Here is a 27226-nt window from a genome sequence, read left to right on the forward strand (position 1 = left end):
CTTAAATAGTCATTCATCAACAACTGCCAGTGCTGCTGCTGCTGCTGATGATGATGATGATGACTACAGTGTTGAAAGTGAGTTAGTTCAGAAGAATGCAGTGGGCATAGGAAATACAGAGTGGAGGTGGTAGAGATATCTTGGTTCACCCTTTCATGCAGCTAGAATGTCCCTGTTTGGAGGGAGAACAATAAAGCGCAAGTAATGACAGATAGAGAGACCAGACTCTTCGGTCTTTCAACATACTGAAAAAGATCATATACTACGAGGCTCAGATGGCATCGAGTGGTGCAGACAACAAATGGCACTGGTAGATCAGACATGCGAGAGTTGAATAATGCACGGGCCATTTTAGTTAATTTTAGTTCATTTCTTAGCTGAAAAGGCCGCTGGATCAAACTACTCACAAGCAGCACTGTGCAATACAATCCAAATAAACAAAAACTAATCCCCAGTAACATTTGTGACCATACCTGTGGCTTCTGTTTGTACGAATCTTCGACATCGTCCAATCTAATCTCCCCGCACCTCATAAAAACTTGAACGCTATGATGCTACAGCGGCGTATGGTGCGAGCTTCTCTTTTCTGCTCTTTCACCCTACCAACGAACCCCAAACAATATCCTTCCAGATGTTTCGTGGGCTTACGAATTCCATAGCTTTCAAAGGAGGACGAGGCAGCGGCGGGTGGCGACGAAACTGAGGTCCGACGTGAAGACCAGGAAAAAATCAATCGTTTCAGCAGATTGCACCAGCGGGAAACAATGCTAGAAGAGCAGCTAAAAACCAAGCATGTAGGTCTCTACTTTCTATTTTTTTTAATTATTGTTTTCGAGTGAGATTATGTCTCTGTATTCTATGAATCGGAGCTATATCAGAATGTGCCTTCTGATTAATCATGATAACGTCACGTCTTTGGCCATTCTCTTGGAACCTGCATGCAAAATCTTCAGGTCGTGAACATATCTGCCGCCAGTTTTTAAAACTTGTTTTAGGGTTACAAATGTGTTCTTATTGCCGAAAATTCTAACGGCATGTGTGATTGTATTGCTAATCCTGTGTCCAAACTATCATTTTTTGCATGCTACAGAAAGATAAAGAAGACCTTGAGGAGGTGTCTATGGAACTCGAACTTGCTGATGAGGACGAAAAGATACCGTATGTTACAATTATTCCTTATTTCTCTTTAGCTTGCTCATCTTACCAGTATCCATTACTTCCCCTCAATAAGCTAACCTTCAAAAAACATCAAAATAAAGATATAAAATTGGAGACTCATTCATTTCCCTTCCCCTCTCGGAAGCACAATCTCTCCTCACAGCCGCCACGGAGCGAATTGACGATGAGGTCAGCAAGCTCGAAGAAAACTTAAGCGACGTGAGAGATGAGCTACAGCAGTTGAAGGTTGCGCTCTATGCGAGATTTGGCAGGAGTATTAATCTCGAGACTTAGAAATCGACGTTAAATTTTACTGGGCTTCCTGAAAATGTGCATTTTTCAAAGGATTCATGGCTGCCGTTGACCTCATGGCCGATTTATTTTCTTTTCATTTCCTTTCCATATATACTAAACTTACTTCAATCCAGCTTTAAGAACATCAGGATGTCAGAGTCAAGATCGGATTACTATGTATAAATTTGTATACATGTGAATATTCATGTTGCCTCCTGCAAATCCCGTAACCGTGAACCCTCCCCAAACCCTCCCTTTCACACCCAAACAAAACAAAGAAAAATATAGGAAATCGCTGAGTTATCTCGGATGCTAAGAAATATACAAAAACAAGAAGAGGGTATTTTTGGCTAACAGACGCAAAAGGATATAATAAGCAGTTAAACAGAAGAGAAAAATAATGGGCATTGATATGTACATGTCATTAACTTAATATTTGACAGGCGTTGGATTGAAACCGGTAGGATGAGTCCAAGGGAGGGTGTTGCAGAAGGAAGGCAGGCGAAGGCAGCGAGAGTGAGGGCATTCTCTCCCTCCATAAACATCCCGTTGACACCTAACAGCATTAGATAGATATATATATTTTCATCATTCATTCGTGGAAAGTGCACGTGCGAGGAATGGGCTTCAGCGAACCCCGAAATCTGCAATGGTCAAGGAAGAGGCGCCGCAATGCATAATCGATTCAGGGGATGGGCAAAACTCCGCAAAATGGCGATGTGTCTGCAAGGGATCGATTTCCTTACTACTAACCCCAATTACGTGTGTTCACCAAACGGGACGCAGTACACAGCGGCTTTGCAAGTTGCGTGAGTCCCTATCCCGGCGACTACGTTTGGAGAATTTCGTCAGTTGTGATACCAAATTGCAATTGGAACACTGAAACACAATAAGCAATGTATGTCGAGGTTGACTGAAATTCAGATGACATTCGATCATATAATGTTGGCAATTGTCATCAGTGAGTGACTAGTTGGGCTATTGCGAACTGGACTGGTATTTTCGGGGGGACGATTGGAAGGTACATTTGGCCTAACAGGACCTGAAAATCGGGTTTCATTATCTTTTGTCTCAACAATGACGGTTTGTCGTTGTTGTTCCGTTAGGAGGAACTGGATTGTCTGTTCAATCCACCCCCATCCCTCCCATTCCTTTTCTGGGACATCCGGAGTAGCACCATTTCGAACACCATCAACGAATTGCCTCCCAAGAGTGGACGCTTTCGATGAAGATGAGGATTGCGGTGGAGTAATGGCTGAAGGAGGTTCATTCTCGTCGGTTTGCCATATCCAGCTGCCACTTATTCGGCCTTGAAGATCGCCGGAAACATAAGCTATAATTTCCTCATCGTGATCTTGGTTTGTAACGCCGTTCCTCTGTGCCTTCTCCAGTAAAATTTTGAGGAAAAATGCAACATAGCGGCCGCAAGCAGCATTTGCCGGTCTTCCATCGCCTATCGCAGCACTTACTTGGACGCAAACAAGGGCGCCAGCATAGTCACCCCGTAAAAGCAAAATTAGAGTACAGCGCCATATGTGACAACATAATATTGTTGTTGCTGCACCCGCTATAAGATATCTCCAATTAAAAGCAGCTTTCGCACTGTTCGGAAAACGCATACATCTGGAGAGCAAGCAGGCAGTGTCACGGGCAATGGCTAGACAACGCCCAAGAGCGACGTGCCGTACCTCCATTGAGCTACGTGGAGAAAGGTTGTGGCGGTGGAGAATAAGTCGAGTGTTCTGCAGAAATATAATGGGAGGTAGTGAACGAGGATCTAGGTAATGATTCGCTTCCATTCGGTAATCCAATGGGAACGTTTCCAAACACATCCTGAAATGTCGTTCGAACGCCTCTAACGTATCAGCCGAGATCATCGGCGCCTTTAAACTCTTTGTTAGTTGAGATACAGCACGCATGACATGAGAGATGGCTAAGAGAAAGGTAGGCTTCTCGTCATGCGGTAATGGGCCTCCGTTAGTAAGTTGTTCATTGGCGGAGGGAAGCTCAACGTCGCAATCTTCGTCATGTATCGTTAAAGGTCTGCCTGTTTCAATGACCACAAGTCTGGCACACGTACGATTAAACATTAGCTCAGGATCTAACATCTTACGCAAGTTGATACCGAGCTGACCTTTCCCACGCATACAAAGCCCACCAAACTCGTTTTCTCAGCTCAGCTTCCATTGATGAGCAGCCAGACTCAATGTGCAATCCTAGATCTTGGGCCATCTTCACAGCAGAGCCCAGCCAAACCCAACTAGCAGATTTCAAATTCGTTTCATACAAGAAGATGCTAATCAGCATCACAGTGCGAACTTGGTCTAGAGAAAACGCGTCCTGCCAAACATCAATAAGACTGACGCTAGTTTGGAGGAAATCTTTCCCCTTTAACACCAATTCTTGGTCAAGAGAATGTAAAGAGCCGCAAGCAAGCATTGCAAACACCATTGCCACCCATTCTCTAGGAGCTCCACTGAAAGAGCCAATGCGGGAGACACGATCGTTGTCACTCAGAAACGTCGGCCAGTGTACAATGGGAAACACGCGGTGCAAGTGGGAAAAATAATTTTCCAGGAGCGTGTCCACAATGGTTGCTGGAGGGAGAGAGGGCACATCCCGAGTCAGCAATATTTGAGGATGTGTAAATGGGGAAGCTGGTGGGAAGTTGATGAGTCCCTGGCCGTAAGTTCGCATTTTCCAACGAACGTGGGACGGTGGTGGATTGATGTTGGAGCTATTATTGAGGCGATGTGGGCGCTGTCCAACTTCCGGGATTCTTGGAGTATCCTCATGCAAGTCAAAAGCTGGATCCATCAAGCTGTCAGTTTTAGGAATTCCTGAACGAAGCTGGCAGAGCTGTTGTTTTGCTTGGATTAACTGCCGTTCGAGATCTTGAACCTGCCTACCCATGGATTAGTTCTGTAATTCAAAATGCAAATCTTATATACGGCAACAGACTTAATTGACGACATCCGCCTGTTAGTTTCCTTCGTGAACAAGCATCGCACATTTCGATTGGAGCATTCTGTACAACTGGAGGAATCTGAAGCATCGCACTATATCCATCCATAAACGTGTTTTGATCAGCACCGTTCATGGCTTTATCATCTGTACATGCCTTCGCGCTTTATAACTCGCAACATCCCGTACCTTTACTTTTCGTTCTCGACACGCATCGCAACTTGGGTCCTTCCGCCTTTGCCTATATGCTCTTTTATGAGGCTGCTGGTTGATGGCAACCATATGAAGTCCTGAGACAGCCTCATTTTGGTGGCGACTTTCTGGAAACAACCCTGAGCTTTCTGCTGGCGAAGCCAACAAAGACTCCTGTGAGTGAGGATATGTCATGGCTGGACGTGAATATTCCGGATCATGTTGCCCGGAGCCATATATTAGATGAGATATTTTCAATCCGTTTGACGCTCTGCTTGAAGCAGCTGAAGCGGTTGACCGCAACTGAGGACCGGAAGTTAATGATGATGACGACGGTGAGGAAACAGCTAGAGAAGTATAGGGGCCACTGCTATTCGGAGCTTGGATCACGGGCAGTTGGTAATATGGATTTTGCATTTTTCTTCCCTTCACCTACGATTCTTCGTAGTTATAGCTATGGAAAGCGATACGATTCCAAAGGGATATTTCCTGGATAGTTCGAAACAGTCCAATTATTTCGCAGGTGCAACATATCAATAGATCACTGATTAAAATGCATACAAACTTGCAACGGGTCAAACTCAACGAGGAATACCGAACCAGGAACTTTTCTAGGTTGGCTAACCCAGCATCTTAAAAGTGAAATACCTAATGTTTAGCTCTCTGAAACCTAGTTGACTTCGCGAATCCGCTACCACCGCCTGCTGGGACGATTGCAACGCAGAAGTCCAGGAGACTCTAGCTGCATGTTGAAGCGGGCAATAACCGATATATTTTCCATCGCGGGAGCAATCAAAGGAATGGGCTAACAGGTTGATCCCTGGCTGAAAGCCGAAGTATGGCCCATATGGTGGATGACATGCGCCTCCCTTCGGAACGGTGCACCTTGAGCTTCTGGGCTAAAGTCGCCTTAATTTAGCCGGACCCACCAGGGGTCAAACCCCAGGCCTTAGTAAAGAAGTGCGGTCTGTTACTGGCTGCACTGGTGCGAGCCTCTGGAGCCAAAGAAGAAGAAAAAAAACCCCCAAGTACTGGCAGATAATGCAGCACAATTTGCTGGACGAGATCGAGGTGATTTTCTCAATTTGCGACTCTTAAATCATCTTCCAGTCACCCGAAGAAAAATAATAAATCGTACGAAAACGGGAAGCAAAGGACATCAAATTCCTTACCCAACATTCACTAAACTGGTCAAACTCATTTATTCAGGCTCCACACTTATTCTCTAACGACAAACAGTATCCCTGTGTAGAATGGACCTTGGATAGGTCCAAGGATGTGATTGTGGGCTCGTATAACTCGACCAAAAAATTTCAGCCACATTTCGAGATTTGTCTATAAATCACCACACAATCGGATATTATATTCAATGACTTTCTCAGAGAATTGCTCGGGGTCCTCTGAGCCATCTGCCATTTTAAAAATAAAATAAAAAAATGCGATTAATGGTGAGTTATTGCAAAATGGATTGCAGCGGTGGTATGGGTTACGGCCGAGGCCAGCACCCACAAAGGGTGGTCTTTGTGGGTTGTTGCGCGAGTAACTGCTGTTCATTCTTCGTACGTAGTAGTAGCCAGCACCCATCCTTTCCCATCTATTTTACGAAGACATCATCCATGATTTACAGCGCATGTGCCCGACTCCAGGCAGGGTATCCCGGTTCCTTCTCCAGAGATGACCATCCTGCAAACGATCTTGGTGAGAATCAGGGAAGTCAGCTATCGCCGAATGTGGCCCAACGTGGCAGTCATTGAAATGGCTGTCAATTTAGGAGATCGACAAGCCAGGGGAAGCTGGTGGACGCTCCGCGTGTTTCACGGCAACCACATTGTTCGTGTGGATCGAATGGAGAACAACTCATCTGATTCGGGGGGATGTCCGGAATCCGAAGATAGTGTCAAGCCAGGTCCACTCGTTCGCGAATAAAGTACTCTCCAAGCCGGAACATAATTGGGTTAGAGCCATCGTGGGATTCCTCTCTGGAATATCTAGGATCGGAAAGAGTATGGTTCTGAGTGTTGCTCTTCCGGTTGAAGACCGTGGATGAAGCCACGGACAGAAGGGAAACCAGAACAAACCCATGATGCCAACCAACAAATCAATGGAGGAGCTGCAGTAGGATGGCAAAATTGAAGATGGAGTTTGCCATAATAATTGCTCGGCCACCCAAGCAGGCACATAACTCTCCATTCTTGATGGTACACGCAGCGTGAGTGATTTTCTGTGGACGTTCAACGCTGCGACTTGCGCTGGCTGCACCTCGAGCTGAAACCCTTGAGTCCCCACCAAAGTTACAGGGCCCAAAAATAGGAAGAATTTTACACTCAGATCATTATTCTGAATGCCTGAACTTCAACCAACAGTCATCAAACTCGACCACGGTCCACCTTGTCCTGCGGGGCGCTTGGGCCTTTTGCGCCATGCACACGACCCCAGCAGTCAGCAGTGCGCAAACCAAAATGTGAAACTGGCCGGATTTGCGGTTCTTCTGATGTATCCTGTATCCATTTAAACAAATCCGGACGAATGAGATTGTATAGTGATTACCCCAGATACGATGAGGAAACAAGCATACACTAAACGCAAGGGTAGTCTGGTAATCGAACATTATCTCAATAATTACAGAGGCTCCTGCAAAAAGTTTTGACTTGCGCTAATAATTTGAGCTGAAATATTGATACCGACGTTAAGTATTGCTGTTCCATCTCTTAATGAGAAGGATAGGGAGTCACAGGGGGGCTTATAGAGGCCAATCCTTCTAGCTTGCCCACTAGCTCACTGCCTAAATCCCAGGTGGTGTGGCCTGGAGATTCCATATACTAGTAAGGATATTTCAGTGTAAATTCTTAGCGTGGGACAAAACTTTTCGCAGCGGCCTCTGTACCGAGTATTAAAATCCTCGGCCTAGCATTCATCGACTTGTCTACAATGCTGTTAGTTTCATTCGCTATTGGCTGGTTCCTCTCAACGCTCGCAGCCCTGCATCCAGAGGGGGTGGACAACCCGCCAAGACCATAGCTTCCGTTCGCAACAATTAATTTTTTCGGCATATGGCAGAATTTCATGAGGATCGGCACTTACTACGAAATTCTCCTGTTTGCTTAGACCGCGTGACGCCAAGTCAAAAGGCGGCGCTGGAAAAGTAAAGTCGATGCTCAGTTCAATCCGCGAAAAGTTGAGGATGAATTAGTGGAACTGCCTGTCATTGTCATCCACTGGAACCTCTTTTGTGAAGACAACTGACGAAAAGATTTTGAACCTATACTGGAAAATATAACCAGAGGGAGTATCATTACCAAATGGAAACTTGTCCATGTTGAGTTTAGGGGCCTCTTTAGTTGGATTTGTATGCTCCTATAGGTCATGGAGGAAGTAAAATGCCCATCCTTGATACTTCCTTGAATGCGTAAGTAGCAGATACAGGGCCTACTTTCTCGAAAAATGCAGGAGATAAGGCACATATCACGGCTGTCCCATGTTTGGCCTTGTTTCTTGGATAAAAACACGGAAATCATAAATAATCAGCCACATGAGAATCTTATCGACCCACCACGGATCATAACCGAAAAATGCCCAAGACACTTCATAGGTTAATGCAGATGGACTGAGAAGCTGGTACGGCTGCTGGTCATCGTCATCTCACATGGCTGAAAACCTTTCGAGCTGCGGGGTAGATATCCCACGGGGAAAAATAATTGGCAGTATTTTTCGCAGAATTATTTTGGTCCCATCTTTTCCATGTTAATTGAGCATGCAAATCTTCTTCTGGATCCACCCTAACCAGAGGAATCAACTGTTACCGGTAAATAATCATAATTCAGCGATGTCCCGTAAAGTAACCGCGGCTCTTATTCGCATACGACGATTTGCGTCCGGTTCATCGTGTCTTGCAGAAGTGTTGTGATTTAAAATCATGTGGATCCTCACTTCTTCCAAACCCCCCATTATCCATGAGACTCTTACACCAAACTCACCACTAAGGCAGAATTTGAAAGACAGATTTGCCGTTCAGGCGCAGACATGTTCGGAAATGAACAGTCGAAGTGAACCTTGCCGACCAGTAAGGAGTCGCATGACAGGGGGTGAATGGGGGGGGCAATTTCGAACCATGCCAGAAAGGCGGGGCAAAACGAGTTAAGAAGAGGTAAAAATCGCTTACCGCAAAGGATAGGTCTGTACTGGGTACGGAGCTTGTCGCTATCAAACCGATTATGAGAAGAGAGGGCTAAGAGCCATTGCTTCCGATTTGGCATTTGTTCTGTTCCATGCTTTGTGGTCCATTTTCGTTCGCACATGGAGTGAGCATCTCAATGCAATCTCGGCCCTCGCCTCGTACCCGGTCTGGGACGCAGACGGTCCGTGCGCGGACAACTGGACCGCACCAACATTCCTTGGTAAGACAAGTGGATACAAGTCCTGGATCAAGACGATAAAATTTGCCGAAGCTGGTGCTGCGCAGACATGTTGCATAATGTTTATATTTTATGGGCGTCAAACATGTCCTCATGCAAATTCAACACACCGCAAATGACAATGCTCTGGAGGTCAAGAACAAACAGAGTATTCTTCTCGCTCGTGCTTTCCCTGTAAAATCCTGGCTCATCCCTCCAATCTGCAAAATCACGAAAAATTTGGCAGAGCGCAAAGACTGGATGGCTCTGGCAAGGTTCAATAACTATCGATTCCCCAACTGGGGCTATGAGAATTCCCTGTCGCTCGCACGAAGCCTATCTGCAAGGAGCGTCCGGGGGGGATGGGCAGAAGCCTTTACCAGCTAGATGGATCGGACGGAATACCTGGTATTCATGGTGAAAAGAAGTCGGATTGACGTGGAAAGTCACTTCGCCAGGGTCCCTGGATTCTGGCCGAAAGACATGTGATTGGTCATTTTCTTCTTCCGGCGCCTTTTTTTCCCATGCGAGTCCCCTGCAAGTCACCCGTCCCGCTGTTAGTTCAATGAACTGGAGACCCAGGATGAGGAAATCTGTACCCCATCCATATTTGCTCCGAATATTTCGGTTTGAAGAGCAGAGTAGTCCACAAGATCAACATATCCCATGATTCATTCACACCTTCTTGAGAATCCAGCGGATAGTATTTCAGAACAGAAAAAAGCGATGATAAGAAGCCAATCCATAACTATCGGGCAGTTCAAGGGGGCCTATTGAACAGATGACAACAAAGATCAAAATCCTTATGTAAGCTCCTATATATTGTAAGGTTATCGGGAACTGGGCCAAACGTGTTCTCTGGTTTAATCACACAGCCAAACGCAATTTGAGGCCGAGGATGGATAGTAGGCAACCACCTAGGGAAGAACGACTGTCGTAATGACCGCAGGAATTTCAACCTCATTTTGGGTGTTATCCAGAGCCTCCTCTGTTCCTTCATTTGCCTACGCGGTCGCAAAGAACTCCCAAAAGTTTCCACTCACGCCACTTTCAGCAGCAGTTGCTGTCCTGGAGGGATATCTTGCTTCTTAATCACGGCAATATCTAAACGGAAAATTCGAAACAAAGTAATGCAGGCCGGAGGCATTGAGAAATCGAATGACCCACGGCGAGAAATAATTAAGGGGATAATTGTAAAGACATGTTGTAATTATCTCGGTTATTGTTTTCCTTTCGGCTGGGGCCTAGGATGATGGGGTTGCCGTACGCCCTTCACTGATGCTTTCGTACCCTGTTAAAAACTAGAATAAAGGTCGTTGAAGACGCATGTTTCTTTATCAATCTTTTGAATCGCCTGGCAACCTCGGAGAAGTGTTAAATTCCTTTGACGAGGAATGTAGTGTTTGCATCGCCCACCAGCTTTCCAACCAAGCAGAAACATAAGAGTTCTGTCCATTTCATTCTGACGACATTTCAATGCCCAGTGCGCCCTGAATTGTTGGCCGAAATATAATGGTGCTTCTCAACATGCTCTGCAATGCTCTGGTCCCTCCAGTAATAGGTATATGGGGTATAAAGATGTGATATCATGAGACTGTGGCGCAATGCACCGCTTCGTCACCCTTTAGCTGTTTATTTCTCTCTTGCCACTTTTCTATGACTATCTCCAAAATCTTTTTCAAGCCCTCCATTTCTTCTTCGACGGTAGAACCTGAAAAGTCGACGCTGCAACCAACATAAACAGGCATGTTCATTCTGTGCGCAAGTGCCCGTGCCGTCCGTGTGGCGTAGTCGACGGTGGATTGTGACATATAAAGCGGTGTGCTGATTGTGTTTCTCGGGTTGGTACGCTGCAAACCCCAAGTCAGCGTCATGCATTGTGATATATACTTCGGGCTCTCCAAGGATAAATAAACCACAATGCCAAATAGATCCGGGTGTTAACTTCAGAACGAACATTCCCCAGCGTTTTGCCCAGAAAAGCCGAATATATCCAGACCTGGATATCATAGCATTGCTGGCATAAATGGCTCATCCAGAAGTCGTAAAAGAACCATGCATTAAATCGTACTATAAACCCTAATAACCTTGTAGGATCATACAACTTCAAAAAGTGGATAGCGTTGCCTGAAAAACACAGTCCACGCTAAAAGTTGAGACGTGGAGACACAGCCGGTGGAAGTGCTGGTGGAAGGGAGGAGTGCAAAAAGCGTGATGAAAGAAGAAATTATTCCTTATGAATGAAAAAAAAGAAAGAAAGAAAGAAAAAGAAAAGGGCAGGAAACAAAAGTAAGAGAGCAACTATGCTTTAATTCAAACGTACATCAGGCATCGCGTAGACGAAGCTTCCCATCGGCTTTGATGACGTGCCAGACTCTCCCATGTTGGTCGTTGTGAGGAATAGCAATGCTGATGTTGCGAAAAACGTCAAGTGGATGTGTACAGTCGTATACAGGGATTTTGGAGCCAGAAATGAAAGCTGTATCGGAGCTATAGCTGGACTGACTTGGGCACTTGGGATGGGACTGGAATCCATGGCTCCGGCAGCAGAGAATATTGTATGAGGATGCCGGTCGTACAGTTGCCGAGGCTACTTAAAGTAAGCCTCTTGATATTTGGATAATACCAAAAGCCAGTTTATGGGGACGATGATTCTGGTTATTCTGCGTTGATGTATCATTCTGGAGTTGATGCTTTGTATAGCTGATGTTGGTGTTGTTGAGGTTGATTTAAGCTTGGCGCTAAACCCAAAATATGAATATCCTGAGGCGAACAAAACTTAAATGAGCAGATGGAGAAACCGATTCTGATAATGCTTTGAGGTAAAAGTACATGAAAGATTGTTCACAGCTACCCTACGTTTCTTCAAAGTATAGAGATGGATCAACATGCGGCAACAGGGGAAAATGCGGAAGAATGGGAAGGGGATTTTGATCCCCTTGCAGATCCGGAGGAACGGCGAGTGCTCTTTGCTGCCCTCGATTCTTTCAGGTATGCTTCTTGATTCCAGATATATCCCATGTGGAACTTGTTTGTTCGGCTCGATTTTCGCCCACTTAATGAGGCAGTTCGATCCCTCTAGTGAAACGAAAATTGATGATGTAGAACTTTTGTCATCGTAATTACCCTGCATAAATTGTTGAGTTAAAGCCTGGAGAACGATGTTTGCATGCAATTATAATGTAGAAAACGATATATTTATGTATCAAATTATGTATTTTTTACTAAAAATCCCAGCTGACAGCCACCCTAGACAGTATCGAAGGAGCGCACATTCGCACACTACCCACCGACGACGTCAATCATTTTATGCCCTACCGTCGGCCCATTGGCAAATGCTAGCAAAGCCTCCCTTTTCTATTTTGGACACTTTCAACCAAATTGATGACGCAATTGATGCGAACGCAGAGATCGCGGCTGCGATTCTATCTTTCGGCCTGAAAGCCTTCTCCCTACCCGCTAACCCAGACACCAATGACGGCCAAAGGAACTGGCAGAATACCGCTACGGGCTCTGACATTAACAAAGCCCATTCAACTGTCAGGCAATTTTACCGGGATTGGAGTACCGAGGGGTTACTGGAACGGGAAACGTGTTATAAGCCAGTTATGGCTGATCTGGAAGAGCTGTTTGGCTCCCAACCGCACATTAAGATACTTGTTCCTGGTGCTGGGCTTGGACGTCTTGTGTTCGACCTTTGCGCTGCTGGGTATCACGCAGAGGGGAACGAAATTTCTTACCACCAACTCCTGGCCAGTAACTGGGCATTGAACCATACGGTGCGGGCCAATGAATACCCTTTGTATCCCTTTGCGCTGCAGTTCTCGAATTTGAAGTCTCGGAAACAGCAGCTGAAAAAGGTCATGATTCCTGATGTCCATCCCGCTTCAGTCATCGCTGCTCAAATGGATAGGCCTGATGATGGGAGAGGGGTGGGCTCGATGAGCATGTCTGCAGCAGATTTCGTAATTCAGTATAACAGCAAATCAAAAGAGGGTGTATTTCACGCCGTTGCGACCGTTTTCTTCATCGATACAGCCCCAAATTTGATACGGTACATTGAGGCCATCCGCAATTGTCTGCAACCGGGCGGGTACTGGATAAACATTGGGCCGCTCCTCTGGCACTGGGAAGATAGGTCTTCAAATAAAGAGTCTTCTCAAGGAGAAGTGACTCAGTCGACAGGAGCTGTGGACTCGGATAAACGCCATGAAGGGATTGGGGAACCTGGGCATGTAGAATTAACGGAGGAGGAAGTCATTAAGCTTATCCAACAATTTGGATTTGAATTGGTCAAGAGAGACTCCGGAAATACCTGGTGTGGCTACATCCAGGACCCGGAGAGCATGTTGCAAAATCTATATAGACCTGCGCACTGGGTGGTAAGGAAGGTTGCAAAGTTATGATGAGAAGATTTATGTTGGGGATGTTGGTGCCCCAAATGAACACAGATAGGAAATGGATCGTAGCATAGCGGATATGTAAATCCGGTTAGCCTTATTGAAAGGTTTTGAGTGGATTGCTATCCGAGGGCTTCGGCCTCCCATGGAAGTGAGTTTGGGCAAGCCATCCAGTTTCTGCTAGTTTGGACACCACTCTTGCAATACATCCTCTGATAGTATGTGTCTATACATTTTCCGCAGCTTCGTGGGTAGCCAATTGTTTGCTTGCAGCTATTGATTCTAGATAACTGCTTAATTACCGCGAGAATCAATATTCCATGCGACCTCAGCGGAAAGACGGTGTGGTGTCATTATCAAGCGTCTTCAAAGTCTAAATCACTAGCAAGAGTGTGAGAATTGGGAAGCAAAAAAAGCAGTCTATTAAAACCAGCGGCCTTCGCGATATAATTCTACTTGTTTTTCCTCATACCAAATTGCCTTGCCGATTTTCATACGACTGGTTCACAGCAACCAATACATCCCCTTTGTCTCCTGTTTAACTCCATGCATGAGGAATTCTGAGATCCACGTTCGGTAGGCGAGAGCATGCATCATGCCGAATGCGGTGCTGAGCTCACACCTCCCTTCTCTTCATCGCCATGAAGAAGAATTCGCCAGTAGTACGCATGCCTTCAGACCCAAAATATGTCCACCTTAGTCTCTTTCGCAAGCCCATTTTCCTATAACAAAAATAACAAAACAACAAGCTAAATTCCAAGAATTCCAAGCAAAGCTGATGAGAGGGAGGGAAACGCTCCTCAACCAGCTGATTGACACTATTGTTCGGGGTCCAAAACCTCGATTCCGCAAATGAATGCAAGCAGGAAGAAATGGAAAATAGAAAAAGGAGCACGCATAAAATGAAACGGGTCACAAACGCACAACGCTGGTCACCTATGCGGTCACGTATGGATCCGAAAGAAATCGAGAAAAAAAAAATCCGAGATTCTAGCAGCGGAAATGACTCGTTTGACTTTAAAGGGGCTTATTACAAACGACCGGGTAGCTGTTGATTTTAGAATAAACGAAGATTCACCGTTTCGGTTTGGGAAGATTAGTGAAACGACGAATCTCGAGAGATTACCATCAACCCAGACACGGATAAGAAGAGAAAGAAACATTCTTCTTTTGTGTTTTTCTCCGCGATTTCAAACAAGAAATGGGGGAAAGTATTCCAATCCTCTATTCCCGGCGGTGGAAACCAACGCTGGGCAAGAGGCCAGGCTTCGATATCGATTGCACGGAATACGTGCTGTACAGGATATGTAACGTATATACAGTACATACAGACATAAGCAGCGGCATCACTCTCTAAAATTCAAGGTTCACAATATGGAAGTAGAAAAGGTCAGGCTGCTCAGAATGTCTTCAGTTCAATTACCATACTCAATCAAATGGAGGCATGTCACATTGTTGACTATGTTGGCCAGCCTCCGAAATCCTTTTGAAGGCTGGAAAGTTCGAGAAGAAAGACTTCATCCGAAAGCGGAAGCACCACACAAAGAGGAGAGGAACCCTTGATCGGATAATGGTTGTCAAGGTGATTTGAACAAGGTATGTATGTTGAGTCCTCAGCTGGCCGCAGCTTATTGTTGGTTAGTTTCAGGGCCCTAAAGTTTCAATCGTACATGCACAGTAGTATATCCCGCAAACCAAGTTCGACATCGTTGCCACAGGAAACGACGCCTGCGAAATGAATCAAGAATTTAATAAATGTAAAAGATCTAAAGAGGAAATTGGAAATTGGATATTGACAAGGGCAGCTTGAGAGGGTAATAAGTAGCGCGATCTTTCACGATGAACAGGAATTTTTTGGATCATGGCTCTAATTTAGGCAAGACGGATGGGAGATCCCAGATGCACTCGTTTAAAATTTTCAACACCCACCCAACACCGGGATGGCTCCTCAGAAGCTCATTGATCGGTTTGGTAGCAATGACAGGTTGTGGGCTGCATGAAGTTGCATCCTGTTCAGCCTCAGAGAGAAGGCACGGACGAATGAGAGTCGCGCCTGGCAAACAAACATCACGCCGCCGCCTGAATGGGCTGTCACTGTCCAGTATCAAGGGTTCTGGAGAATGGGTGGGGCAATCAATGCTCGAAGCCTCCCCCAGGAGTGGATATCGAGGATTTGTCGGGCCTGGTCGGTTTTTGACCACCTCCTTCTCCCGGGGCGGCGCGCAAAATGACCCAAAGGAAAGGATCCAACAAAGTTCGATCGGGAGCCGTTAGTAAGGCGCGGATCAGCATATTATTGGGGAGATGTTTTCCCCAACCTCCTGTTTGTTAGAGGTTTTTCTTTTGTTAACTAATTCCCGGATGTTGTTCCAAGGTTGAGCCTCAAAATATTAAGGACTATTTTATCGGGATTCTGACGCCTTGGCAAGGCACATTACGGGTACGGAGAAGTTACATAGTACATACCATCGGGTCGAAGTGGAATTATTCAGGCTACCTACTCTACGAACTGCGAGGCGAAGCAATGTCCATGAAGACAAGGCAAGATTGTCTTCTCCTGCGTGCAATTGATGCTGGCTCCTTTAAGGAGAGGCATCGGTAACCAGACAGTAATATCTAAGATCTGAGTCAGTAATAAATGTCCATTGTTACCGTACAGCCGTATACATCAGTGCCCCGTGGTAAAAATAGTAACCCGTTCTATTTTTGCACCGAGACGCGCAGGGACTAGATAGAATAACCCTTGGATGATGGATGGGCGAGATAAATGAGGATGTAAGCGGCGAGAGCCAAAGAGTCCCAATTCCCACGTAGTCAACGGCTGCCGGCTTTAGACGGAGGATGAAGATAAAGATGGCTTGCGATTGTCAGGTAACAGCACAAAGGGAACAAGAGCGTACATGTAACTACCGTAGGAGCAGAACACAACGAATAGAGGCTAGCAATTCTGGTCCATGTTCAGACACTGCAGAGAGACGAAAGCCATTGTGGCCCAGACATGCTGTTTCTCTCCGGGCTACAACAATCACACTCGCAGGTCCTTGCATCAAGGATACAAGAAGTCACTGAGTTACAAACAAGTCCAATGCTGACACCAAGCAACCCCTTTGCCGCGCTTAATTAACTGGCTAGTTACCTAACTAACCATCCCCCCTCGTTTTACATAATCCACGCTTCGCAGGTAATTTTCATAATAAATAATACAGACACGTTGGAGGATTCGGACTAGTCCAACGAAGCGTCGTCGCTCTTTTTTTTGTTCATCATCATCTCAGTCAAAGTATTTTCCCTTTTGTTGTGCAAGCCCAGTTACAAACAGCAGTTCCCATCGTTGCCAACTCCACCACGATTGTTTGCACTACCCCTCTGGAGACACAGGTCCCATCAGCACTCACGCAGAAACGGTATCTGATACCAGGATCCTCGTGGAATTGAGACACGCTCGCAACCCAGACAAGCAGAGGGCAGGAGAAGCAAAGACCTGGATGGTAAATATCCGCTTGTTCGCACCAGTTTTGCTTCCCTCGCATGCTCGTCCAATGATCCGATTGCGACGGTATTTCTAAACACAACAAGGTCGAGACCTGAGTACCAGGAAGCTGCACGCAGAACAGGATCCAGCGACGGTGAACCTTCAGCTTATTGTTATTTATTGCCATTTTTAACCTTTTTATTGCTGCGGTGTTTGTCGAGCCTTGTCCAGGTCGACGACCTTGTAATCATTACCAAACTCATAATTACCATCATCCCGCTGCCGGGCCTGGTACGGTACACTGCCACCAATACAACGGAATACCCACCACCTGCTCTCAATCTCGGGTCCTCCCTCACCTCTTTTTCGTCTTTTTCCCCCCCGCTCCTCTGCTGGACCGCCTTCCCTCCTTTCCTCATAGTCTCCGCGAGCGCCTGTCTGTCATTTCCAGCCCTCTATTGTTGTGGATGTGATGAGCTCCCGATTCAAATCTTTTGCTTTTGGAACAAAACGCAAGACTGCTTCCCCGCCAAATCCTACTCCTGCGAGCGGCGCAACCCACTCCCCTCCACCAGGTGCCAACTCCTCTTCCGCCAGCCTTCCGATGAACAACCCCAATCAACTAGGTCGGCCACCGAGCTACACCTATAACGCTGGTGCTGGGCGGCCTACAAGCCCTATGCCTCCAGCGCAACAATTACCCCCTCCTATCAACACTGGAGTTGCTTATCCCCAGGCTGGTGCTCCCCAGATCGCCGGCCCTCCTCAACCACCAGGCTACGGAGGCTATCCTCCCCACGCCCCTCATGGCTTACAGCAGCAGCAGCCAATATCTACATATGGACGCACGCACGCTGGCGGCGAACTTGATGCAACCGGCCGAAGCAAGGCTCAGCTTATTGTAGGAATAGACTTTGGAACTACATTTTCGGGCGTAGCGTTCGCATTTGTTACCAACACAGAAGCGCGAGAGGACATAATCACGGAGTGGCCTGGTGCTGGAGCTCACGCAAAGCAAAAGGTATGCCCTCCCGTAACGTTCAATGTTCCTCCCCTTGGCGACTAAATCTTTTGGCTTTGGGTGATTTTTTATACCCCAAACTTATAAATAACTCTCGCGATCTTGAGGCGACTGACATGGCTTATTGCCCCTGCTTTTTCACTCGTGGAAAATGTGTAGATTCCAACTGTCCTTTACTACGATCAGTACCAGAAAGTTGTTGGATGGGGCCCTGATATTGCTGATGCTCTTGCCCCTACTGGCTACCCGAAGCAAGGTGTTCAGAAAGTGGAGTGGTTCAAATTACAGCTGATGCTCTCTGGAAACACCTATATCGATCCAATTAATCTACCTCCCCTTCCCCCCGGTAAGTCAGAAATCGATGTTGCAGCAGATTACCTAATGAAATTGCGCGGTGCCATGCGAAACCAATTACAAAAGACCTTGGGTGAAGTATTTAATCGAGAGGAACGAAATATTCGATATTTCTTGACCGTCCCTGCTATCTGGAATGATGCTGGCAAGGCTGCTACCCGCGCTGCCGCAATCGCCGCTGGGTTTTTGCGGGACGAGAATGATAATCGTCTAACCTTGATCACGGAACCCGAAGCTGCCGCGATGTTTTGCGCCAAAGCTGGCTTACTGAATCTGAAAATTCATGATGCAATTCTGATCGTTGATTGTGGAGGCGGGACAGTCGACTTGATCGCGTATGAAGTAGAGGAAGAAACCCCTTTCACAGTGGCTGAGTGCACCGCAGGCTCTGGAGATTCGTGCGGGTCAACGGCTCTTAACCGCAATTTTAGCAATATCCTTCGAGCAAAAATTAGAAAAATGAAACTTCCTGATGGCTCAAGAACTGCAGGAAGAGTTTACGCCAAGTGTATTATGGATTTTGAGAACCGAATCAAAGCCGATTTCCGAAATAACGGTCAGAAATGGGCGGTGGATGTTGGTATTGAAGCTGATTTCCCAGAGGCTGGTATTGAAGAGGGATATATGACCTTTACGAATGAAGAAATCCTCCAGTGTTTTGAACCCGTTGTGAACAGGATTCTCGAGCTCGTGCGCAATCAGATTATCGCCATTCAAGCACAAAACCGCGCGCTCCAGGTAAGCCAATACAAAATCCGCCTTCTATAAGTTCAATCCCAATTGTATTGTTCCAAGCCCACCTAATATATTTCACAGAACGTTCTTGTCGTCGGCGGCTTCGGTGCTTCCGAATATCTTTTCCAACAGATCAAGCTCCATGTCCCCCCTCAGTTCCAGTCTAAAGTGGTCCGCCCAATGGATTCAGTTTCTGCAATCGTCAAGGGTGCGGTCACGGCCGGAATCACTGAGCGCGTGGTCACTTCTCGTGTTGCTCGTCGTCACTATCTGATGGCTACTCTACAGCCGTTCAAAGAAGGCCACCATCCGGAGCAGTACCGTGTTCCTAGTCTCGATGGCAAAGATCGGTGCAAATACACTCGGCAAATTTTCGTCCAGAAAGGGGAGCGCGTCAAAATTGGAGAGCCGGTCAAAGTTAGCTTCTTCCGGCAGGTGGCTCCTGGTGCAACGTTGATGTACGAGGATATTCTGTACGCTTGTGATGAAGACGTTTGTCCGGAATATACGAAGGATCCACGTATGTGCACCTGCTACAGAGCCCCCTTAGTTTTACATGCTGAACCCCGTCTCCATTCTGGGATGTTTAATATTTACTAAAATTACCCTTTCTGAAATAGGAATCAAAGAGGTCGTTACTCTTACTTCCGATCTTTCCAGAAAGAATCTTGAGAAAGATTTTGAGCGGATGGACACCCCACAAGGAACATTTTACCGTGTCTACTTCGATATTTATCTCACCCTGGATGGAAGCGAGTTCAACGCCGAACTTGTCTGTCAGGGTGAGGTCATGGGACGCTGCTCAGCAAGGTTCAGATAAATGCCACATTGTTAGTATTACTGTGGTTGAAACATGATTCCCGGAAATTCGCCCTCCGAATAAAAGAGTCCAGTGCGTAACAAAAACAAATACCAAAATACCAAGACATCTTACGAAGTGACGATGAATATTTCCTTAACGCCCTCAACTCTTGTCCTCGAACGGCATCCGGTTTCCTAGCTACCTTCCGCTAGTCTTTCTCCATTTGACATCTAAACACCCAAATGCGGAGGACATGAATTCCATTCATTCCATCTAACTTCGGATTTTTTTTAAAGGTTGCCACTACCTAATTGGTTTATCCGCCAGTCTCCCCAAAGGATTGAGCTGATCCCTTGGAAACAATTTTCCCCTTCGTGATCTACAAAATTTCTTATCGCATTCTATATTTTAACCTTTGATATTCTATCTTTCTATATTCCCCCCTTCCCTTTTCGAGGTAGCGAACTCGTCTAGCTACCATTATATACCTCTTTTTGTTATATTCGCCGTTTGTGCTATTTTTGATCCAGCCCTTTACTCCTCCCTTCTTGAAGTTGATCTTATTTGTTGATCGATGAGGAGCTAGCAATTGTGTTAAGAAACATCTTTTTCTGCCAATTTTCCATGTTAGTATGCTTTCAATATTCTCTGATGATAATTTCTTCTTGACAACGTCAGCCATTTGTGTTGTTCCCATTTCTTTCTCCGGCTTTGCTTTATACTCCTTTTCCCCCCTTTCCCTGCCTCTACTTTTTTTTTGGATTGTCTTTACTTGCTTCTCTGTTTGGCATGCTTTTATATACTTCACTTTTCCATAGGGATAATAAATAGACTCGATTCAATTACAACACTTGCTCCATGCACCATTTAAATATCCCATCTTTGGTGATAGAAAAAAGGAACATCGCCAGCAGGAGCTGCCTGCGTTAGACTCATCCCCTTACTACCTTTGGCTGTTTTTATTCCGGCCCAGATGTCTTGCTGACGCGCTGTTACTCATTATCACCTCCACTTCGTTTATTCACACGGCCTTTGTTTCTAGCAGAATATTTCAGATACTTTTATATCCAAAGAAGCTGTCTCTCCACCGTTCCAAAGATACACACGGGTATCCCGGAAATTGCCCAGGCGCGCGGTAATGATAGTCGTTTTTATTTCCCCTGGTTTCTGCCCAGCTTATTGCGTCCTATATAACATGACGATCGCTCCTCTGACCGCCAGGCTTAATTTGAGTATTTAGACAAGTACATACCAACTCTCGTCAGCCCCGTATCGCCCGGCCCGGCCTTCATATGATGTGACTTAGGAGGACACGCACTGATGATCAGGACATATGGTTCCATCGATGAAAAGAGACGACATCGCCAGTTTCCTTGTTTTTGTTTTTTGTTCTTGTCATGTTCTATGGCCATCTTATCCCGAGAGGCTTGTTCGTCATTATCAAATGGGTGTAATGATTCCATGAAGTTCAATTCGGATTGTCTTTTTTCCAACCTATTTATCCTTCGCACTGGGAACGTTGTTCGGGGGTGAAGCAGCAGTTGTCGTTACGCTTCAACTTTGGAGTGTTTTGTTTTTCGTCGAGGCAATGTCAACATGCGCCCCGATGAATAGATGGTTAACTAGTCGACTTCCCCGTTCCTATGCGGCTATAGTAACGAAGATTCAAGTCTCCTTGAGAACAAGGGGGGATGTGGCGGACCCTCTGGAGCATCCAGTTTAGGAAAAAAGAAAGAAAGAACAGGAATCTGACAGGTATCCAGATATGTGGCAAACAATCGTGCCCTCCTAGAGTAATGTGCATTGTTGCACTGGCTGGAAAATTATGGCCTAAGCCGTAAGTCATCTATAGCGAGCTATGAATTTGAGATGTCTTTGAGTTTGTGTTTACGGGAGAAATGGAACAGTGATTTTTTTCTTTTTTTTTCTTTTTCTTTTTGTTTTTTCACACTTCTCAGCTTCATGCCCTGATTGAGGCGGAGTAAATATATCACCACTGTTATTCGCCTCCTCAAAAATTAGGTTCCTCCTAACCCTCGTGCTGTTGAAATTAGTTCTATAACAATGACAAGCCTTTAAAACCTAGATGGAAGGTTTATGAGATGATATAGCGATATATACTAAAGTGAGAGACGAATGTCCCCATCGAATGGTGGGCACACACTGCAGCAAGTCCATAAAATCTCTTTAAAAGGACACATCCAAAATCATGTACAAATTTTGCTAGTTGATATGGATTTTAGGGTGTACATAGTCAAGAAAGTATGATTGGTGCTATATGATTGAAAACAATGTGATGAAATGCCAGCCAATTGCCTTTCAATAGCCATTCGAAAATTTGCGACTGTGAAAAGGCATCATCTACCTTTTATTCATGTTACGTATCACTTATTCATGAGAATTGATCGTTACGCACGGTGCCTGGCTATTTACACACAGGCAAGCTTCTTAAATACTTAGTCGTGTAGAATGAACAGCTCGTCAGAAGTCTGTAGTAAAAACAAGACATAGGCACTTGATGGAAAAAGATCAAACAGTAGTAGATGCCAATGCTGGGAAGCATCTAGAAGTCCTTTCATATCACATACCTACTTCCATAACTATATCACAGAGTCTTCATATCTCACGCGTCTCTGTGATTTAGCGATGGATAGAGAATTCAGACAGTTGTACCTCAACTTTTCGTAGTGTATGATATTGACTAAGAGTTTGAAGATCGGGAGATCACTTATTTGTATTCACGAAGTTTGATATGAGACTATATAGGGTTGACAAATCATCGCCACGGCGAACGCTTGGGATCGATTAAGTGAGGTTAGAAGAAAACAAGCGTCAAGGAGTGGCAGTGAGGAGGAAAAGAATGACCGAGAAATCCGATATTTTGTGACGTGGCGCGCTTACACGAATGCACTTTCGAGTTCTGCAAGGTTCTTTTGATGTTGATAACTTCCGGAGAGCAAATGTTCTGCGAGATGGGGATTTGAGATGTGAAAAATGGAGGTGGACAAAGGAATCCGGGGAAACAATCAGCTCTTTCGTATCCTCGGGGCAAATGGGAATTCCTCGGCTGGAAGCACGCGAAACCGAATCCGCTGAATCAGATCCAAGTTAAAGGTTCATCGATAATATCATTTCTGGTAATTCGAAGTTGTCATTCCATGCCCCGTGGTTGGCTGGCAGAAATATCCACTTTCTCGCGTTTCTCTCCCCACTCGCGTGCAGGTAGGAATTGGTCGAGACAAAGAGAAGGAAAAAAGCAATATATCTGAAAGGCTTAAGACGCGCGCCACCGTTTTGTGATTTGATCTTCCATTCTGAATCCACCAAGGAGAAGAAACCACAGCAAAAATCAACGAACGGCTGTCATTGTCAAAGGCCGCGAGGTTCAAACACCTCAGAAGCTGCAGCAAGAGTTCCTAGGGACAATTGCTAGTCAACGTTCACCACAGCATGAAAGTATACACGGGTCTAGATACTGGCTCGATTGTAAATGTTAGCGATGCAGTAAGTATCCGACAATGGAAATGATGTAATCCCATTGGAATTATTTCCTTTAGAATCCGACATGAGCAGCCAGTGTATGGACGGTAGCCCTTGAATGATTTTCAGAATGCCAGTTAGAAGTGTTTGCAGACATAAATTTGATTGCCACAGCAGGAAGGGCGGTCTATGCTGTTTTGCTCCTTTCTGTGATGATGGTGATGATGATTATTCAACAAGCGGTAAACATCCATTGGAGAAGGGGAGGGTTTGATAGATTTGCGGGGAAGCTATTGGGGACAAAGAAAAGTTAATTAACTAGAGCATTAGGCCGTCAAACGTGGCTTTCACGAAACGTTTACCGATCCCAAAGTTGTTTAGGATTTCTGATGGGGAGGGCTACATCGCAATTCGGGGTTTCCAAATTCCAGTCGTCTATACATAGTCATTGTTTCCGACCTTCTAAGGACGAAAATGATTTGTGTCATTACCCGCCCGGAGCGACAAAAATACAAGAAGACAACAAAGCAATTGATAGACAGGGTTTTACTGTCTCGTCATTGTAAGTGGAGTTAGCATCGATGAACTTTTTCCACCAGAATTTCTGTGCGGGGGGCACTACATTTTACCACTTGCTTTGTCAGTCGTAACATTGTGGTTTCTTATCATTTTTTTTTCCGTGCCTGCAGAGTGCTACTCGATCTAGTGAGGGTCAGTAGGAAAAGAAGTTTGTGGTGGAATATGGCGTCTTCAGGGTCCGGATTCGAGACCCTGGGGAAAAAAACTCTATAGTATTACCTTTGGAAATTTCTTTTGGCAAATCAGTTGACTCCCCGTTTATTCAGGCTTGTTGTGACGATCGCGGATCATGTTCGACTAGGACTTGAGGAGGTTTGTCCAAAGCATTGGTACTTGGCAAGGAGCCGCTGGGATATGGCGGAAACTTAAGGTTTTGATGTTGCACTAATTAGCGCGCTACAATGGGCAACGTGAAAAAGGGCCAATAGTCCGTGGCTGCCAGGGTCCAGACAGCCATCGGCCCCAAAATTCTGATCTGTAACAATTGGATGCTCAATTAACAAATGCCAGATGAGCGGAGGGAAGCTAACGAACCATATTGACAAGTGGATATCTTTAGATAACCGGCCGGGAAAGAAGGCAAACGGCTTGCGCAGGGTAATTTATCAAATTTTCAATTATACTTTTTCCAATTCATAATTCGGATGATCTGAAGAAATGGCCCAAACATGGGTTGGCGGTAACCGCGGCTTTTGAGAAGAAAGCGGCGATATAGAAAGAACGGTGAGAAAAAAAAAAAAAAAAAAAAACACATGCGAGCAAAACGATGCAGGAGCAATGGCAATCCTGAGGATCAATCCTAGCAGTCGGTCGACGGCATTTAATTTTTGTTGTCGAAATTCTTTCCCCCAAAAGCCCATGGAGCTTTCGTAGAAGTTGTATCATATGCACATATCCTTGTCTTGAGCGTCATCGTTCTTTGGCACAGAGAAGCCAAACTAATGTGACAAAAACACGACAATATAATACTTCCAAGCAGGATTGGTGGCTCTGCATAGGGTCCACATAAGTAATGCAGGGCCTCTAGCGTACGGATTTCTTGCGGAATAAGTGTTGCTATTCGATTTTAAACTCAGATGCCGGAGTTATGCACATCAGTCTTGGAAAGAATTAGACCCGCAGAGGCCGCCGAAATTCCATATCAATCCTACCAGTAGGGAGGATTTTAATTTTCGGATGGGCTGGGACGTCGGCAATACCTCCTCCTAGATTTTCTATTGAGGAAAATCTGGGACAGCAAGAACAAAAATGGAGCAAAGAAGTTTAGTATTATTCAAATGAATGTTTCCAGTTGATTTCATACATGACCTTAAGGCCGCCAACTCGCCCCTTACTTCATGATCTTTTGAGTTAACCCGCATCCGTCAAAACAAATTGTGTCGAATTCTGTGGGTGACTGCCACCCAAACGCCTCGCAGGTCAATATGGAAGTCTTCTGGCATTTGCTTTTTTTTCTACTTCTCCTTATCCTCCTCGGTGAAATTATTTGGTCGTTCTTGAAATCCAAAGTGGGAAAGGGGAAAGCAGGCTTTGATTTGGAAAACCTGTCTCCCTACCCAGTCGAACAAATCAAGGGCAGGGCCAAGTACCGCACCAACATGGGGCTCAGAAGGCTCGATCAGCGCAACTGGTTGACGATCGATAAAAATTATATGGAGCAGCACGAGTTGCGCGACTCCCTTTTTCGGACTCAAAGAATCAAAGTATTCCAATGCCTCCCCGAAGCCCGACATGCTTGCGAGGAATTGCTGCATGAAGTTGCCACATATCTATGCGGTCGATACCCTGATGTATTTGTGATGGATAAAAATGAGGTTAGTATCACAACGACAGGCGAGGTATACCGTCTCGGAGATCCCACCAATAGGTTTGAGCCACTCGAGGTAGCAGCTCGACTTGCGATGGAAGATCTCAGTATCGTATTGGAGAATGAAGCTGGTCAGAGTTACCTGTAAGTCCTATCAACTTATAACCGGCCGAGGGACCACTTGCTGAAAACAAGGTAGAGCGGCGACAGCCAGTCTATTCCCCGTGGGATGGTGCGCCATGGAGAGAATTGGATATACCATTGCTCAGATGCACGGGCCTGTTCCTCTATGGCATAAGGAGATTGAGTTCTCTGTCAATAAGTTGGTCATATCCCAGCATCGACCAAAGAAAAGTGCAATTCGACTAATTGAACTGTAGGTTTCTATCGCGGCTAACAGTAGACTCGCCAATGGAACGGTCGAGTTATTTTATTCAGGTAACGAAGCCTGATGAATCGCTGAGTTCGATTCTTTTTCAGCCGGTTGGATTGGGCCACAGAGATGTTGAACCTCGGCCAGAGGATATTCTTCTTCGTCGCGAAAGACAGACGTTTCGCAGATTACCGAAATCCAGAGCGATAGTGTTTGGAGTAAAAACTTCCCTAACGCGTCTCCAGGCACTCCCGTTAGAAGAGCTAAGGAATCTTGTGACGGAAATAAAAAGTTGGCCCGATGCAGTGGGGAAATATAAGGGGAGAGACCATTGGGGGTCTGCAGTATTTGGGTGGCTGAAACTCAGGGAGGAGCCAAATCAATGTAGATAGGGGTAATATAACACAGCAGAGATCGAAAGGCTACGCACAGAACCATGTGAGTGTTATAAACAAATTGTCTAGCGTTAACAGGCTCAACGAGATATATCTGGCTATGAAGGGATCAGCAAAATTTTTAACTTGAGAGACATGACGTTGGAAAGGAGAATGCAGCTTAGTAAGCAACCCAGAAGGCGGTTCAAATTTCACCGTCCTTCACCATTCTAAGGAAACTTTCCTTTACATTGGCCCGTTGTGTTTTCTTTTTCGTCTTTGTTTCCCCACGGGGGCGCAGACGGGAAGTTTAGGAGAGGTTGCAATAAAGTTTAGCCCTGATTGATCCGCCTTTGAATTAGGGCAACTGTGACTGTATTTTATACATAGCCTTTGCCTCCCTCCCGATCCCCCTTCATGGATCTCTGTTGGACCATACTTCGTTTATTCCAGCTATCTCTCACACGTGCTATTCTTGTCGAATACCAGGTGGCGTAACGATGTTGAGGAGCGCTTTAAGCGCTAGGCTGGAGATGTATATGGATATTTTGGCCAAGCATTACCTCATAATCGACATTATGGGCTCTGACTGCAGCGATACTATCTAATGACTCGCTTTTCAGAGAAGCGAGAATTGCGAATTGCAAATATGCTCAGCAGCTTCATGCGAGGCTGAAAAGTTCAAATCCATCTCGGAATGTCAGTTTTTAAAGATACTGGCCAATATTCCTCCAGGTAGATATTATCCCTTGCGCACTGGCTTACTAATTAGAGAAGGTATAACTAAGTTACATTGGCATATATATAACTACGCAGCCTTACGGCATCTA

The 27226-nt window shown here is 45.5% G+C and overlaps 10 protein-coding genes across 10 annotated transcripts; 7 read left to right on the forward strand and 3 right to left on the reverse strand.

The window, feature by feature from the left end:
- Positions 1-551: 551 nt before the first annotated feature.
- HCBG_03816 (prefoldin subunit) lies at positions 552-1452 on the forward strand (the record flags this gene model as incomplete). The annotated part of the gene is made up of 4 exons (XM_045430865.1): positions 552-569; positions 660-794; positions 1091-1158; positions 1260-1452. The coding sequence occupies 4 exons, from the start codon at positions 552-554 to the stop codon at positions 1450-1452; spliced, it is 414 nt and encodes a 137-aa protein (XP_045289008.1).
- A 935-nt stretch (positions 1453-2387) lies between these two features.
- HCBG_03817 (fungal specific transcription factor domain-containing protein) lies at positions 2388-5025 on the reverse strand (the record flags this gene model as incomplete). The annotated part of the gene is made up of 3 exons (XM_045430866.1): positions 2388-3519; positions 3566-4353; positions 4606-5025. The coding sequence occupies 3 exons, from the start codon at positions 5023-5025 to the stop codon at positions 2388-2390; spliced, it is 2340 nt and encodes a 779-aa protein (XP_045289009.1).
- A 1046-nt stretch (positions 5026-6071) lies between these two features.
- HCBG_03818 (uncharacterized protein) lies at positions 6072-6534 on the forward strand (the record flags this gene model as incomplete). The annotated part of the gene is made up of 2 exons (XM_045430867.1): positions 6072-6147; positions 6236-6534. 2 exons carry the CDS (start codon positions 6072-6074, stop codon positions 6532-6534), a joined length of 375 nt encoding a protein of 124 aa, XP_045289010.1.
- A 1987-nt stretch (positions 6535-8521) lies between these two features.
- On the forward strand, positions 8522-9139 carry HCBG_03819 (uncharacterized protein; the record flags this gene model as incomplete). The annotated part of the gene is made up of 2 exons (XM_045430868.1): positions 8522-8668; positions 8780-9139. 2 exons carry the CDS (start codon positions 8522-8524, stop codon positions 9137-9139), a joined length of 507 nt encoding a protein of 168 aa, XP_045289011.1.
- Positions 9140-10585: 1446 nt separating this feature from the next.
- HCBG_03820 (uncharacterized protein) lies at positions 10586-11535 on the reverse strand (the record flags this gene model as incomplete). Its single annotated transcript, XM_045430869.1, has 2 exons — positions 10586-10849; positions 11323-11535. The coding sequence occupies 2 exons, from the start codon at positions 11533-11535 to the stop codon at positions 10586-10588; spliced, it is 477 nt and encodes a 158-aa protein (XP_045289012.1).
- A 342-nt stretch (positions 11536-11877) lies between these two features.
- Positions 11878-13405, forward strand: HCBG_03821 (methyltransferase; the record flags this gene model as incomplete). Its single annotated transcript, XM_045430870.1, has 2 exons — positions 11878-11990; positions 12253-13405. 2 exons carry the CDS (start codon positions 11878-11880, stop codon positions 13403-13405), a joined length of 1266 nt encoding a protein of 421 aa, XP_045289013.1.
- A 1971-nt stretch (positions 13406-15376) lies between these two features.
- HCBG_03822 (uncharacterized protein) lies at positions 15377-16001 on the forward strand (the record flags this gene model as incomplete). Its single annotated transcript, XM_045430871.1, has 2 exons — positions 15377-15523; positions 15774-16001. The coding sequence occupies 2 exons, from the start codon at positions 15377-15379 to the stop codon at positions 15999-16001; spliced, it is 375 nt and encodes a 124-aa protein (XP_045289014.1).
- Positions 16002-16708: 707 nt separating this feature from the next.
- On the reverse strand, positions 16709-17058 carry HCBG_03823 (uncharacterized protein; the record flags this gene model as incomplete). Its single annotated transcript, XM_045430872.1, has 2 exons — positions 16709-16765; positions 16795-17058. 2 exons carry the CDS (start codon positions 17056-17058, stop codon positions 16709-16711), a joined length of 321 nt encoding a protein of 106 aa, XP_045289015.1.
- A 285-nt stretch (positions 17059-17343) lies between these two features.
- On the forward strand, positions 17344-20645 carry HCBG_03824 (uncharacterized protein; the record flags this gene model as incomplete). Its single annotated transcript, XM_045430873.1, has 4 exons — positions 17344-17892; positions 18052-18984; positions 19063-19501; positions 19602-20645. 4 exons carry the CDS (start codon positions 17344-17346, stop codon positions 19799-19801), a joined length of 2121 nt encoding a protein of 706 aa, XP_045289016.1.
- Positions 20646-25266: 4621 nt separating this feature from the next.
- On the forward strand, positions 25267-27004 carry HCBG_03825 (uncharacterized protein; the record flags this gene model as incomplete). The annotated part of the gene is made up of 4 exons (XM_045430874.1): positions 25267-25793; positions 25849-26003; positions 26050-26406; positions 26787-27004. 4 exons carry the CDS (start codon positions 25267-25269, stop codon positions 27002-27004), a joined length of 1257 nt encoding a protein of 418 aa, XP_045289017.1.
- Positions 27005-27226: the final 222 nt, after the last annotated feature.

Source organism: Histoplasma capsulatum (assembly GCF_000150115.1).
Source record: "Histoplasma capsulatum G186AR genomic scaffold supercont2.4, whole genome shotgun sequence".
Lineage (NCBI taxonomy): Eukaryota > Fungi > Ascomycota > Eurotiomycetes > Onygenales > Ajellomycetaceae > Histoplasma > Histoplasma capsulatum.